At 53.5% G+C, this 13,371-nt stretch overlaps 2 protein-coding genes across 4 annotated transcripts in view; both read left to right on the forward strand.

Moving 5' to 3' along the window:
* ZDHHC18 (zDHHC palmitoyltransferase 18) overlaps positions 1 to 7,507 on the forward strand; it is a 28,937-nt gene extending 21,430 nt beyond the window's left edge. Inside the window, exons 5-9 of one of the 3 annotated variants that reach the window (XM_075995493.1) lie at positions 65 to 113; positions 665 to 767; positions 2,740 to 2,852; positions 3,676 to 3,775; positions 6,118 to 7,507. In XM_075995493.1, coding sequence (XP_075851608.1) covers positions 65 to 113; positions 665 to 767; positions 2,740 to 2,852; positions 3,676 to 3,775; positions 6,118 to 6,159 — 407 coding nt within the window. In that variant the 3' untranslated portion in view covers positions 6,160 to 7,507. Of the gene's footprint in view, positions 1 to 64; positions 114 to 664; positions 768 to 2,739; positions 2,853 to 3,675; positions 5,674 to 6,117 lie in introns of those variants that run through there. The other 2 variants (XM_075995489.1, XM_020280675.2) reach the window with 2 other exon arrangements.
* Positions 7,508 to 12,040: 4,533 nt separating this feature from the next.
* On the forward strand, positions 12,041 to 13,371 carry SFN (stratifin). Its single transcript, XM_012750662.2, has one exon. It carries the CDS (start codon positions 12,148 to 12,150, stop codon positions 12,892 to 12,894), a length of 747 nt encoding a protein of 248 aa, XP_012606116.1. The 5' UTR covers positions 12,041 to 12,147; the 3' UTR covers positions 12,895 to 13,371.

The raw sequence follows: 13,371 nt of genomic DNA on the forward strand, positions 1-13,371 counted from the left end.
CCTAGTCAAGGCGGATAGTCGCTGTCCCTTTGAGCTATGTCCTCTCCTGTTTCTTCTTCCCCAGGCTCTCAGGGAAGCAACTTCCTCTCCACTCTGAAGGAGACACCAGCGAGATATCCTTTGTCAGCTAGTGGACACCCCCATGGGAACCAAGGCCCATTCACCGGGGCAGGCCACCACGCCTCATCCTATAAACAGAAGGAAATGGTGTAGAGCCCACATTTGTCTTCTAGAATCCAGTATACCAGCTGCTTCTGTTCAAATCTAGGCTAGAGCTTATCCTAAGAGGGGCATTGTGGGGCTGGAGTGGCCGAGGACCCTCAGGTGGCACAGCCCCTGTCTTCAGGGGTCTGGAAGAGAGCGTGTCTCTTAAGATGCCAAGCTCCCTGGACCATGTCATGCCCAAGGCTCTTTGTGCTTGGAATCCTCAGCCTCCTCGGCCATCCATCATCCTGATCTTATCTTGCTTTTGAGTGGAACACCTGACCCCTCCCGTGGGGCCCAGGAGGTGATCCTGCTGAGAGATGGTGGGTGGGCCACAGGAAGGTTCCAAAACTTATCAGCTCTCAGGGGAAATAGCTCCACAGAAGGATACGTGAGAAGGGCGAGTGTGCCTGAGAGGCTCCCCACCCTCCACCCCGTGTGGGTCCTTGACTACCCTCACTGTGCTGGAGCTGGTGATCTGCTTCTTCTCCATCTGGTCCATCCTGGGCCTCTCAGGGTTTCACACTTACCTCGTCGCCTCCAACCTGACGACTAATGAAGACGTGAGTAAGGCTGGGGCAGCCCCGTGTTCCTGGGCAGCATCCTCAGAAAGAGACGGGGCTGAGGGATCTTGGGGCAGCCAAGTGCAGTCTTGATTCTTGGACTGGGGGGGAAACATGGGTGGAGGCACGAGACAGCCAGATACCTCCCAGTGCTCAAGGCTTGGCCTGGGAGACCCAATGCAGGCTCCCAAGGTCCCAAGTTGCTTTTCTCCACAGCCCCATCGGAGGCAGTACTCACACCATAACACATGTCGTGTTTGGCCAGCACATTACTGCTTTCAGAATCTTCCCCTTCCCATCATCTCCTTGGGTCCTTTTGCCAAGCCTGAGGCAGAGGGTACAGGAATGCTTTTTCTCTATTCAGTGGCTAGGAAACATGCCCCAGGGTCACACAGCTGGGCAGGAGCAGAGCCAGGGTTGGTGCTGAGTTGTGGGCATGCTCTCCTTATTCCAGGCAACAGAGCCGTGCCTGTTCTCAGGGGGTCCCTGGGGCTCCATGAGGCATGCTTATTTGGCGTAGGGAAGCCAAGACAGGAGAGTGGGGCTTCATCCATCCTCCCTACCTCCTGCCTTGCAGACCACCCCCAGCAAGCATTGTTTGATCACCCACTGTGTACCCAGCCCTGGCCCAGACTGACCTCCCCTCCCCATACTTCAAACAATAAAAAAGCAAAGAAGAGCAATTGTTTCCGGGCCTGCCATCTGATACTTATGAGGGACACATTGTCCAATAGGAGATACGTTTACTCACCTCAGCCTATCATTCAGGGGAACAAAACTTAACACACGTGACAGGGTATGATGTGCTAGGTGATTGGTAAGAGTAGAAATGACATCAGTCAGGTCGGGCGAGGTGGCTCACACCTGTAATCCTAGCACTCTGGGAGGCCGAGGTGGGTGGATTGCTTGAGGTCAGGAGTTCGAAACCAGCCTGAGCAAGAGCGAGACCCCTGTCTCTACTATAAATAGAAAGAAATTAATTGGCCAACTAATATATATAGAAAAAATTAGCCGGGCATGGTGGCGTATGCCTGTAGTCCCAGCTACTCGGGAGGCTGAGGCAGGAGGATCACTTGAGCCCAGGAGTTTGAGGTTGCTGTGAGTTAGGCTGACACCACGGCACTCACTCTAGTCTAGGCAACAAAGAAGTGAGACTCTGTCTCAAAAAAAAAAAAAAAAAAGAAATGACATCAGTCAGCATCCCTGAAGTGGTTTCCTGGGTGTTTTTTTTTTCTATATTAGTTGGCCAATTAATTTCTTTCTATTTATAGTAGAGACGGGGTCTCGCTCTTGCTCAGGCTGGTCTCGAACTCCTGACCTCGAGCAATCCGCCCGCCTCGGCCTCCCAGAGAGCTAGGATTACAGGCTTGAGCCACCGCGCCCGGCCTATTTCCTGGGTGTTGATTCTGCAGATTATTGCCAGGGGTTAAGCAAAAAGATGTGCTGTGACCAAATAAATATAGAAAATTAGGTTAAAGTTACGAGGTATTCCTTACTGCAAAACTCCTTCAGTAGCTGACTTCTCAGAGCTATGGAATCTGGCAGTATTTTGTCTAATGGTGCAACAATGCCACCTGAGAATTTGTATTATTGTCCCTATTTTCAGAGGAGGACTGAGACTCAGAGAAGTGGTGATCATGTCCAGGATCATACAGTTAGTGAGTGGCAGGGCCAGGACTCACACCTAGGTCTGCCTGAGTCCTGTGCCCTTGTGCTACCCTCCCTTGGTGATGGCTAACCAGAGAAGGGAAGATTCACCCAAAAAGTTTTCTCTAGAGACTTCTCTTTGGCTCTGCTCTGTCTTCCATCCTAGTTGGGGCCTACTAATCTCTGTGGAGGGGCCCCCAACCCTCATTCAATGCCCCACATTAAAGAGGTTTCAGATTGGCCAGCTTTCCCCAGCCTCGAGACCTCCCTCCTAGAAAAGTAAAGCAAAAGGAGGTCCTGACCCAGGCCTCCTTCCTGCTTTCAGATCAAAGGCTCGTGGTCCAGCAAGAGGGGTGGTGAGGCCTCTGTCAACCCCTACAGCCATAAAAGTATTATCACCAACTGCTGTGCTGTGCTCTGCGGCCCCCTACCTCCCAGGTAAGTGAGCAGATCTCTCCCCATACATACCACAGATGCCCTCTGTCCACCACCCCCTGCTGAATGCACTCAGGGCATTTGTCATATAAAGGAATTCTGTGGAAAGTTGTAATGTTTAATCACTTGCACATTGTAGAAAAAAATTAGGTATAAAGTATTTTTAAAAAGAAGAGTTTTGATATTACATGTAATCCTACTCCCCAGGGATAACTACAAGTGACCATTTTGGCCATGCTTGAATGATGCTGCCCTTCTGGTTGCCCACTGCCCTGACAGGGTGGGGCCTCCATCCTCTCCTGGTGGCAGGGAAGCCTGTTGTTACAGTCCTACAGGGAAGCTCCCTGTCCATCCGGACACCAGGGGGCGCCAGAGCTCCAGAACAGGAATTAAATTGCTGTGGACTCTGCAGGAGGAGACAACTTCCCCACAGTTGTATCTTCTGCCCCACCTAGTATTCCTGTTACCCATTCTGCCTGGAGGGGGAAGGGAAAGTAGGAATCTCACCATTGCCAAATGCCTATTCATCCTTGCTTTCTTCCTTCCCTGCAACCTGGCTTCTTGGCAGCCAGCCAGATAGGTGGGCCAGTTTGAATTAACAGCAAATAAATTCTGTGGCCAATAGCCAGGTGGCCGTAGGGCACAGAGAGGCCTTCTAGAAGGGAAGGATCTGTAGCCCCCCAAAAAAGAGCAGCTCTCATTTCCTCAGCCTTTCTTGGAGTGGGTCTTTCCTTTGCTAGGAGATAGACTCTGCCATCTAGCCCCATGGCCTAGAGCTTTGGCATTGAGCATAGCCCTCATGCGTGTCCCTGTTGTGTTTTGGAAGCCTGATTGACCGGAGGGGATTTGTGCAGTCCGACGCCGTGTTGCCCTCGCCCATCAGAAGTGACGATCCAGCCTGCAGAGCCAAGCCCGATGCCAGCATGGTAGGAGGCCACCCCTGACTGGGACTCAGTACTTGCCACCTGCTGGCCTATCTGCCCCTCTGCACTCACCTGCCGCCCTCAACACCTGCAGGGACCCTCCCTATTCCATCTGAGGGAAGCAGGGCTGCCAGAGACTCAAGTCTTTTCGTATTTATTTCCCACCCTGTGTGGCTTTCCCTGACTGTTCCGTGGCTGTGCTCTCTGCTCCCCAAACCTGCAGCCTTGGGCCCTGGGTGCCCCCAGCTGATCAGTGGCAAAATGGACAGGAGAGGCCAGCAAGAGGACCGTGCCAAGTTTCTGCCTGAGCCAGGGCGAGCCCTGTGTGAGTGGAGGTGTGAACTGAGCGTGAGGCCTCTGAGTTGGGGGAATTGCTTGGGCCTTGCTGAGTCAGGGTCCTCAGAGCAGAGCAGGACCAATGAGCAGTCAGCTCTGGACAGGGCTGTGAGAGAGGAAGCCTCCATGGGCTGCTTTGGCTTGTGGGCTCCTTCTTTCTCCTTATGATGATCATTGTTCTTTCTTTTGTGATTTTTTTTTCCCTTTTTTTTTTTTTTTTGTATGGAGTTGGCCAATAGGATAGAGCTGGGGTTTCAGTAGAGAGGGCAGGGTTGGCAGTGGGTGGGGAAACCTGTGTCACAGGAAATTGAATCAGCCAGCAAGGCACCCAAAACCTAGCTCCTGTACAATTCCTGGGCAGCACATCAGGAAGTGGGGGCCTTGTCCTCCCCCTGCCCATGGAAGGCTCTCTAAGGGATCCCAGCATGCTCCCACCTCTCTCCCAGGATAGGCCTGGGGGTGGGCAGGCTATGCTCATGCTGGCAATACTTGAAACGGGTTTATTAATGCTGGGTATTTTGCACAATTTTTATAGACCTCTTTTCTACATAGCCTTTTTTAAATGGAAGAAGACAAAGTCGGCCACATCGCTATCTATGTAGTGCCAGGTGAAGGGTTATCAGAAGGCTGGTTAGTTTTATTAAGTTTATTACAAAAGACCTTCTGGCTGTGAATGAGTGTGTGTGTGTGTGTGTGTGTGTGTGTGTGTGTGTGTGTGTGTGTGTTTTCACACGTGCCCCTGTACAAGTGTGGCTGGCTCCCACATCCACCCTTGGGTGTCAGGAACAGCCTGAGCCATGGGGTAGGAGCATCTGCATCAGTCACAAGAGGCCCCTGGCCTCCTGCTGGGGCCTAGCCCCACCCTCTTAACTTCCTTTCCTCCATTGACTTCAGACAACCTGTGGCTGGAGACTCTCTCACCAACACTCCCACCCCACCCCTGCCACCCAGCCCCCAGGTTAGGCTTCCAGCTGGGACCTGCCCAGACAGGCTGAGGCTGGGCATGGTGGGTAGGGTGATGGCTGTGGGGAGTGGCTGCCATCCTACAAGCCACACCCCCTTCTCTGAGCTCTGACTAGAGGACCCAGTGCCAGAGACTGAGGATAAGGTGTTTCTGCCAAATGGGAGCCTCCATTCAGAGAAGAGGAGGAAAAAGCAGGGGCAAGTGAAAGTTGGCCTCAGTATGGGCCAGATACTCAGAGGATGCCCCTCCTCTGCTGGGAGCTATAGTTTCTCATCAAAATAGATAGAGAATTGTCCCTCTATCCCCTCCTTGGCCCTTTAACTGGGTTGAAGCCCTTGGAAAATGACATAGGAAGTCCCTGGATCTTGCCCTTCTTCGCTCCAAAGGCTAGTGGTCACAGATGGAGCTGGGAATGGCAGCCACAGAAGGTCCCCTCTGGGAGAAACAGCTTTGCCCCAGCCTTAGGGCCCTGGGCCATCGCTGCAGTGGCCATGAGAGGTGGGAAGGAAGCCATCTAGACGAGGGGGCTCCAACCTGCATTTTATTTAAGCCAGTATTCTTTGTTCCTGCTTGTAATAAAACTTTTGTTTTTAAGAGTTGATTTGCTTTGGTTTGGTTTTTGTTTGCTTTTCCTTTGCTGAGGCCCCGGCTGGCAGTCCTCTGTTCTTTCAGACAAACTTGGGTCTTCCCTGGGGATACAGAGAAGGCAGGCAGCCCAGTGATCTGGCTAAAGCTCCCCTCTCCTGGCTGGAGCTCTGTCTGCTGGAGGCAGAGCAGGGGGGGCTGTGACTGAGCCCCCATGGGCACGTGGGAAGAGACCCTACTGTCTTGTTCCCTCCACCCCCTGCCTCAGGGGCTGGGAGACTCCTAAGTTCTTCTGCCTTTTCCACTCTGATTCCTAGTGACTGCTCAGCTAAGAAAATGTTTGAGACAGTAGATTCGAGTTTGAGAGCCGAAGCCCTCCTGGCCACCACCTTCTGCCTGGGCAGCAGAGCTGGGCCAGGCAGCTCATAATACTGGCCCACTTCTCTGGTATCTCCCCCAGGAGGACACCTGTCAGGATTTTGCCATCTCCTGCACAGCCTGAGGGGAGCTAACAGGCCTCTTTGCAGAGGGTTAGCTGGTAAGACCATATCTCCCCTGTTGGCTAGCACTGCCCGCTGCCCTCACACACCATCTCATCCTCATCGCATGCCTCGCAGCCCCACAGAGCCCATCCATCCACCTGGTGTGTGCTGTGGTGTGTGTGCTAGCGGTGGTAGGGTCCCCAGGACTCCCCTCTAAGCAGAAGGATTGGGGTGTGGGACAGGGCCAAGAGCCCATCCTCATCTGGACTGAGGAGGTAGCTTTGCACCAAGCAGCTCTCCAACTGGAAAAGGAGATAAAGGGTGAGGCTGGGGAGAGGATGGTGTACCCACTCCGAGGCACTCGGGCCTGTCCTGGTGGTGTGCAGGGGCCCTTGGGCACTAACACTCTTGCATCCCGGCTTTCTGTCCCTGCTGAGCTTTTTCTCACCTGCCCGTTTTCTCTCCTGCTTCATTGCCTGCTGCTGAGCCTTTGGCCCTTCTCTGTGGGAGAGGCACATGCTGTGGCAGCACCTGTCCCCACCACCAGGGCCCCTTCAGGCTCTCTCTCTTGCCTCTCAATCCCGCTAACCCTCTCTCTTCTCCTCCTCCGCTGTCCTGCCTGGGATCTCCAGTGTGTGCAGGGGCTTAAGGACCTCCTGAGGACCGCTGCTCTCTGCCTCTCCAGGAGTGGCCTGGGGGGAGCCAGCCACCCGGCACCTCCACCTGCCTAACTTGTGGCCCGTCTGCCACCATCTGTGCCTACAGGGTCTTCCCCCCAGCCTGCCCTACATGTGTGCTCCTAGGGCCCCCCAAGGGGCTGGCCTCTACCCTTACCCCCTCCATGCTGGCCAGAGTGTAGAAAGCCATAGTACAGCCATGGGCAAATAATGTCATACTATGCTGAAACGCCCCCCACAACTTCCTTCTCCTTCCCCAGATTTGTGAGGTGTCAAGACTCTTTAGGAATCTTGCCCCACAGCCTGCCCCCCTGCAAAAAAAAAAAGAAAAAAAACAGGCATAGCCATAGTCGAGCTGAGCAGGTTTCTTCAGGAACCGTCTGGGGCGTTGATGGTGGATGACGCTGCTGAACAAGTTTGGTGACTGTTCTAAGCACAACTGGCTTGACACTGTTCCCACGGCCATCCACCCCACCCCCAACCTGGAGCAGATAGGATGTGAGAAGGGTGCTTGTATCCTGTGCTTCGGGCACGGAGGGACTGAGCTAGCTGCAAGGCCCCGAGTTCTTCAGGGGAAGTAAAGGAAATGGGCCGGGCCAAGGCAAATCCGCTGAGCCCAGGGCTGGGGGCTGCTTGTCTGCTATCTTGTACCTTTTTTAACCAAAATAAAGATTCCCCTTTTCTTGCCATACCCTTGGCTGTCTGGTGCCACCTTTACTTTGGGGCCTGGAGGTGGGGCCTGCAGTGGGTCTTCAGAACATCTTACCCTCACTTCTGCTCTGTTCCAGCTGGTCAGTGCTGCAGCGGAGAGTTAAAGGAGGCACAGTGAGGCCAGAAGGGACATGGGAAGAGTGGCTTGTGTCCTTTTCTCTCTGCCCCTCCAGAACTCCTGGTCTCAATTCCAGAGACCTCCAAGCCTTAGCTGACCTCTGAACCTTTCAGAGGTCCTAGTCCAGGCTGAGACAGAAGGTTTAATGCCAGTCTGGGACTGTCACACCATTGAACCAAGCCCAGCCCAGGGTAACAATCCCACAGAACCTTCTGTGTCCCCAGCTGCCACCCCACATTGAGACACACACAGGCCCACACACTGTCCTATGTGCTAAAGAATAATTACCGTTAACATTAAGCAAGGGCTTGCCAAATGCCAGGTCCATTTTCTCATCTGTGAGGAAAGTGATGAGGAAAGTGATGTCAGCCTTTTCACAAATACGGGAACTGAGGCTCAGGGAAGGTACAAGAGCTGCCCAAGGTCACCCCACTGGTAAAGCAGCAAATCCAGGATTAGGACCTGATTTCTGCCCCAACCTCTGACCCACTACCCGAGGAATGAATACAGCTGTGGGAGGATGGGTTCTTAGGGACCCTAAAATTAGAGAATGTCATAGCTAGTAGAGGGCTTAGAGTTTATCTGGGCCAGCATGCTCGTTTTACTGATGAGGAAATTGAAGCCCAGAGGCAGGAAGGGACCTGCCCAAGGCCTTATAACAGAACTGGGATGCAGTCCCACACCCTGACCTCATTCCATTCTCTTTTCATACATTCCACACTGTCTCCTAGACTGGACTGGTTTGGGAGAGGTGGGATACTCTAAACAGCAGTGTCTTCAGGAGAAAAGGACTCAAAGCAGCTGAATCACTTAAAAATAATCTAATATCCCTTCCCAAAGACAACTGTTTAATAGTAGAGTGAGTCTTTAGCTAGGTGACTGGACTCCTGTTCATAACTAACCTGGGGGAGAAGGTGCCTGAGCCTCTTCTAGTCACCTGTTTAATTTGATCATTCCATGACTGAAAAGTTTCTTAGGAGGTTCTTTCTGCAATCTAACCAGAGTCCCTCCTGCTGCTATCAGCGCCCTTTCCTCTGTTCTCAGTGGAGGTAGATAAGCAACTGGTTGCTGCCTTCTCTGTGTCACAGCCCTTCAAAGCCTATTATTACCAGCTAAGGATTGGTTGACTATGGCTCAGAGGCCTTGAGCCTGCAGGTAGGATGGATGCTCTACCAAGCTGGGGGGTTGGCTAACAGAATTAGGAGAGCCCCTTTGGGCTACAGCCCCAGGTCTTGTCCTGCTGACTCAGGCAGCTGACTGTGGAGCTCTGCGCCCTGCCAGGGCCTGCTGCTTCCTGCCCGCCTGGGCTCTTGGACTTGGGAAATGGAGGCCTGGAGGCAAAGGGAGGTACCTGAGACAGGAACTGAGTCAGGACCAACAGGCCAGAGTGGGCAGAAGGTGTCAGGCATCCTGGCTGCCATATACACCCCTGAGCTTCAGCTGGGGAGGAGCCAGAGTGAAGGGGCTTCCTTGCCCTTGCTTGGGGCTGTGATGAGGGTGTGGAGCTCATGATGTGAACCACTACAAACGTCCCCTGGCTTAAACAGCAGGAAAAGAACGCTGCCTCCCTAGATTCAGGAGAAGCTCCAAAGTTTCTGGGCCTGCCAGGCTCTGCCTTACAGCTTCTCAGTGTCTTGGGATCTCCAGATTTCCCCCAGGACTTGGAGAAGCCCAGGATGGATGACTAGTGTCAAGGTAGGCCCTTGAGGGCCCAGGGCCTGCTAAGGCCAGAGGAATGTCCTAGGTGGTGAGGAAGGGGGCAGTGCTGAGCACATCCAGCCAGTCATCCATCTGGAGAGGGAAGGCTGTGGGCAAACTGTACCCCTTTCTATCCCCCATGGACACCAGGCTGGGTATGGTCTGGTCTACAGCTAAGGCCTGGCTTGGAGCCCTTCTTCATTTCCCAGAGCCCAGCTCCGTGTTAGTGCTGTGTGTGTGTATATGTTATAATAATAAAGTTCATGGGATTTTTCACATAACAATAGTTATCATCTACTCTCCCATGCTTTCCATTAGTTCATTTAATCCTCACAACACGCCTCATTTTACAGTTACAGGAAATGAGACTCAGAGTAACCATTTGGCCAAGGCCACAACAGCTGGTAAGAATTAAACTCAGGCCGGGCGCGGTAGCTCACGCCTGTAATCCTAGCTCTCTGGGAGGCTGAGACGGGCGGATTGCTCAAGGTCAGGAGTTCGAAACCAGCTCTGAGCAAGAGCGAGACCCCATCTCTACTATAAATAGAAAGAAATTAATTGGCCAACTAATATATATAGAAAAAATTAGCCGGGCATGGTGGCGCATGCCTGTAGTCCCAGCTACTCGGGAGGCTGAGGCAGGAGGATCGCTTGAGCCCAGGAGTTTGAGGTTGCTGTGAGCTAGGCTGATGCCACGGCACTCACTCTAGCCTGGGCAACAAAGCAAGACTCTGTCTCAAAAAAAAAAAAAAAAAAAAGAATTAAACTCAGGCAGTCTGATTCCAAAGATACGAGGCTATTCTGTCTCTTAGGAAAATAATGCATATTCCCCATTCATAACTTGGAGAGAATAGGAAAATTAAAAGGAAGCAAAAATCACTTGGAGTCTCACTACCTAAAGGTACATTCTGTGAGTTAGTATTTTAGTGTATGTAGTTCCTTTCCATCGTTTTCTGTGTTAGTGCTCCTATTTGAACAAAGCCTTTGGGATATCAAGCTCAAAATCCCTTCTGCTTCCTTAGAAACCCTGTAGCATTAGCCCAAACATGTCGCTACTCTTCCTTGTGACAAAGGGGAGGATCTTGTCTTTGGTCCTTAGAATTCCGGCCCAAGCCTCCCACTAGAAGGCCAAGCTGAGTGTTTAGACATTCAGAGGAACTGGGGTGGGGGGAGACACAGGCCTGTGACATGATCCTGGCTCAAGGATTAGGTTCGCTGAATCCCAGCAAAGGGAGCCCCACCCCAAGCCCCATCTAAGCTTGGGCTAAGGGTGGGGCAGATAGCAGGAACCCACCCTTACAGGTTTAGTGCCAGCACCCTTAGGTGAAACTCTTGATGAAACTTGAGGAGAGGGCCCCAGCAAGCAGGGACAGAAGGTTGGCAACAGAGAGATCTCCTCTCTGAGGCCTCTGCCAGTGGTCAGAGGTGGAGCCGTGGTCAAAGGGAAGCGACAGGGAAACTTCTGAGAGCCAGGCTGGGGGAGGCATCACTCAGCTGGGCTCACTGCCCCATAAAACAAAATGGTATGTGTCACTGCCACCACATTTTCTCAGCCCTTGTCTCTCCCCAGGTTGCTAGCGTCCCCCCTGGGGGACCAAACTGGACTAAGCACCTAGGTGGCCTGCTTCCCAGCCTCAGACAGAGGGCAGGCTGAGTCAGGCAGGAAAGTGGGACAGGTAGGAAGGCCCCTACCCTCCGTGAGCCCCACTGATATAGGATAGCAGGTGGCTTGGAGGGGCAGGTGACCTAGCATAGAGAGCCAGAGCATAAGTCCTCAAACAAGTGGCAACAGGCCACCAACTTGAAAGGGAAAATTGTGCAGCAATGGGAAGTGTGTCTAATAAACCTACTGGGTGACTAATTATAAAGGCTGGGCTACAGCGTCAAAGGCTGCTTGTTAAACGCTTCATGAAGTGGCACCCTAAAAGCTGCCACCTGTGCATTCTGGGAGCTCAGAGGTGACTCTGAGGGGGAGTGAAGACTCAGAGGGAGTGAGGACTAAGGTACTACCATCTTCAGGTAGACTCAGGAAGAAGCCTGGATCTCACTTCCAAATAAAGCCTGGAGCTCATAGGTCAGAGGCCTCAGTGGGAGGAGACCCAAAGGAAGTCGGGTACAGAAGGAAAAGTTTGAGGGATTTGGGAACTATGTGACTTGCAGCAAATCTCACCCCTCTCTGAGACTTAAGTGTTCCCATCTCTATAGTCCTGTGTTCCTCACGGGGAGATAATGGGGATTAAATTAGATCATGAATATGAAAGTGCTTGGAAAACTACAGCCCTGCCTAAACATGAATTATCTCACCTCAACCAAGTGGAGAACACACCTGGCTGGATTAGGAACCCCATCCTCCTGCACATTTATGGGCTCTGCTTAGGCTAAAGCCATCCTCATGTCATAGCCTGGAAGGACACTGTGAAGGAGGATCTGCTTTGAGGAACCAGGGCAGCTTCCTACTGTAGGCAGCCATGTGGTGACAGCCCTGAACAAGAGGGGGCAGCCTGGAGCCCTGAAAGGTGCCTGTGCAGGTGGGGCCCACACCCAGATTTCTCCTGCTGACTGTCCTGCTGACTCACCCCCATATCCCAGCCCTTTTACCTTTATGGAAGAGCCGGAAAGGGTGTGGGGAGAAGAGGAGAGGGAGGCAGGTCCTGGGCCCCAGTCCCGCCCCCTGCCCCTCCCTACCCTTCCCTGGGCCAGGCCACCCAGCCAAAAGGCAGGCCGAGAGCAGGAGAGGCACAGAGTCCGGCATTGGTCCCAAGGCAGCCAGTTAGCCCGCCGCCCAGCTGTCTGTCCCCAGAGCCATGGAGAGAGCCAGTCTGATCCAGAAGGCCAAGTTGGCAGAGCAGGCCGAACGCTATGAGGACATGGCAGCCTTCATGAAGGGCGCTGTGGAAAAGGGTGAGGAGCTCTCCTGTGAAGAGCGAAACCTGCTCTCAGTGGCCTACAAGAATGTGGTGGGCGGCCTGAGGGCTGGCTGGAGGGTCCTGTCCAGCATTGAGCAGAAGAGCAACGAGGAGGGCTCCGAAGACAAGGGCCCTGAGGTGCGAGAGTACCGTGAGAAGGTGGAGACTGAGCTCCGAGGTGTATGCGACACTGTGCTGGGCCTGCTGGATAGCCACCTCATCAAGGAATCCGGGGATGCCGAGAGCCGGGTCTTCTACCTAAAGATGAAGGGCGACTACTACCGCTACCTGGCAGAGGTGGCCACCGGGGACGACAAGAAGCGCATCATCGACTCAGCCCGCGCAGCCTACCAGGAGGCTATGGACATTAGCAAGAAGGAGATGCCACCCACCAACCCCATCCGCCTGGGCCTGGCCCTGAACTTTTCTGTCTTCCACTATGAGATTGCCAATAGCCCCGAGGAGGCCATCTCGCTGGCCAAGACCACTTTCGACGAGGCCATGGCTGACCTGCACACCCTCAGCGAGGACTCCTACAAAGACAGCACCCTCATCATGCAGCTGCTGCGAGACAACCTGACACTGTGGACAGCCGACAACGCCGGGGAAGAGGGGGTCGAGGTTCCTGAGGAGCCCCAGAGCTGAGCCGGGCCACCACCTACCCTACCCTGCCCTGCCTGCTCCAGTCCCCACCTCGCGGAGAGGACTAGTGTGGGGTGGGAGGCCCCACCCTTCTCCCCAAGGCTCTGCCCCAGCTCAGAAGGGCCCCATGGAGAGGGGCAGAGCTGAGGCCATCTGGGGCCGGGGTTCCACTCTTCATGCAGCTGTTGAGTGCTCCTAACCCTGATCATCCCACCCAACCCTGCTCTCCGCATCCCCTTCCTCCCAACCCCACTTCTTCCCCCTCCTTTCCTCCCTCCTGTCCCTGCAGCCTCTGGATCTTAGGAATTGAGGAGTGTCCCACCCTGGTGGCTGAGAACTGGACCATGTGGCAGAGGCTGGACATGGGTGTGTGTGTGTGACTGTGTGTGAGAGTGAAAGCAGGACCGTGACCAACGGAGGGAAAGCATGTCTGCTGGATGTGACCATGTTTTCTCTCAATAAAGTTCCTCTGTGACACTC

This window comes from Microcebus murinus, chromosome 2 (genome assembly GCF_040939455.1).
Source record: "Microcebus murinus isolate Inina chromosome 2, M.murinus_Inina_mat1.0, whole genome shotgun sequence".
NCBI lineage: Eukaryota > Metazoa > Chordata > Mammalia > Primates > Cheirogaleidae > Microcebus > Microcebus murinus.

Bases quoted from the DNA above. Each gene is read 5' to 3' on its own strand.
- SFN (XM_012750662.2), top strand. From the start codon at position 12,148: ATGGAGAGAGCCAGTCTGATCCAGAAGGCCAAGTTGGCAGAGCAGGCC.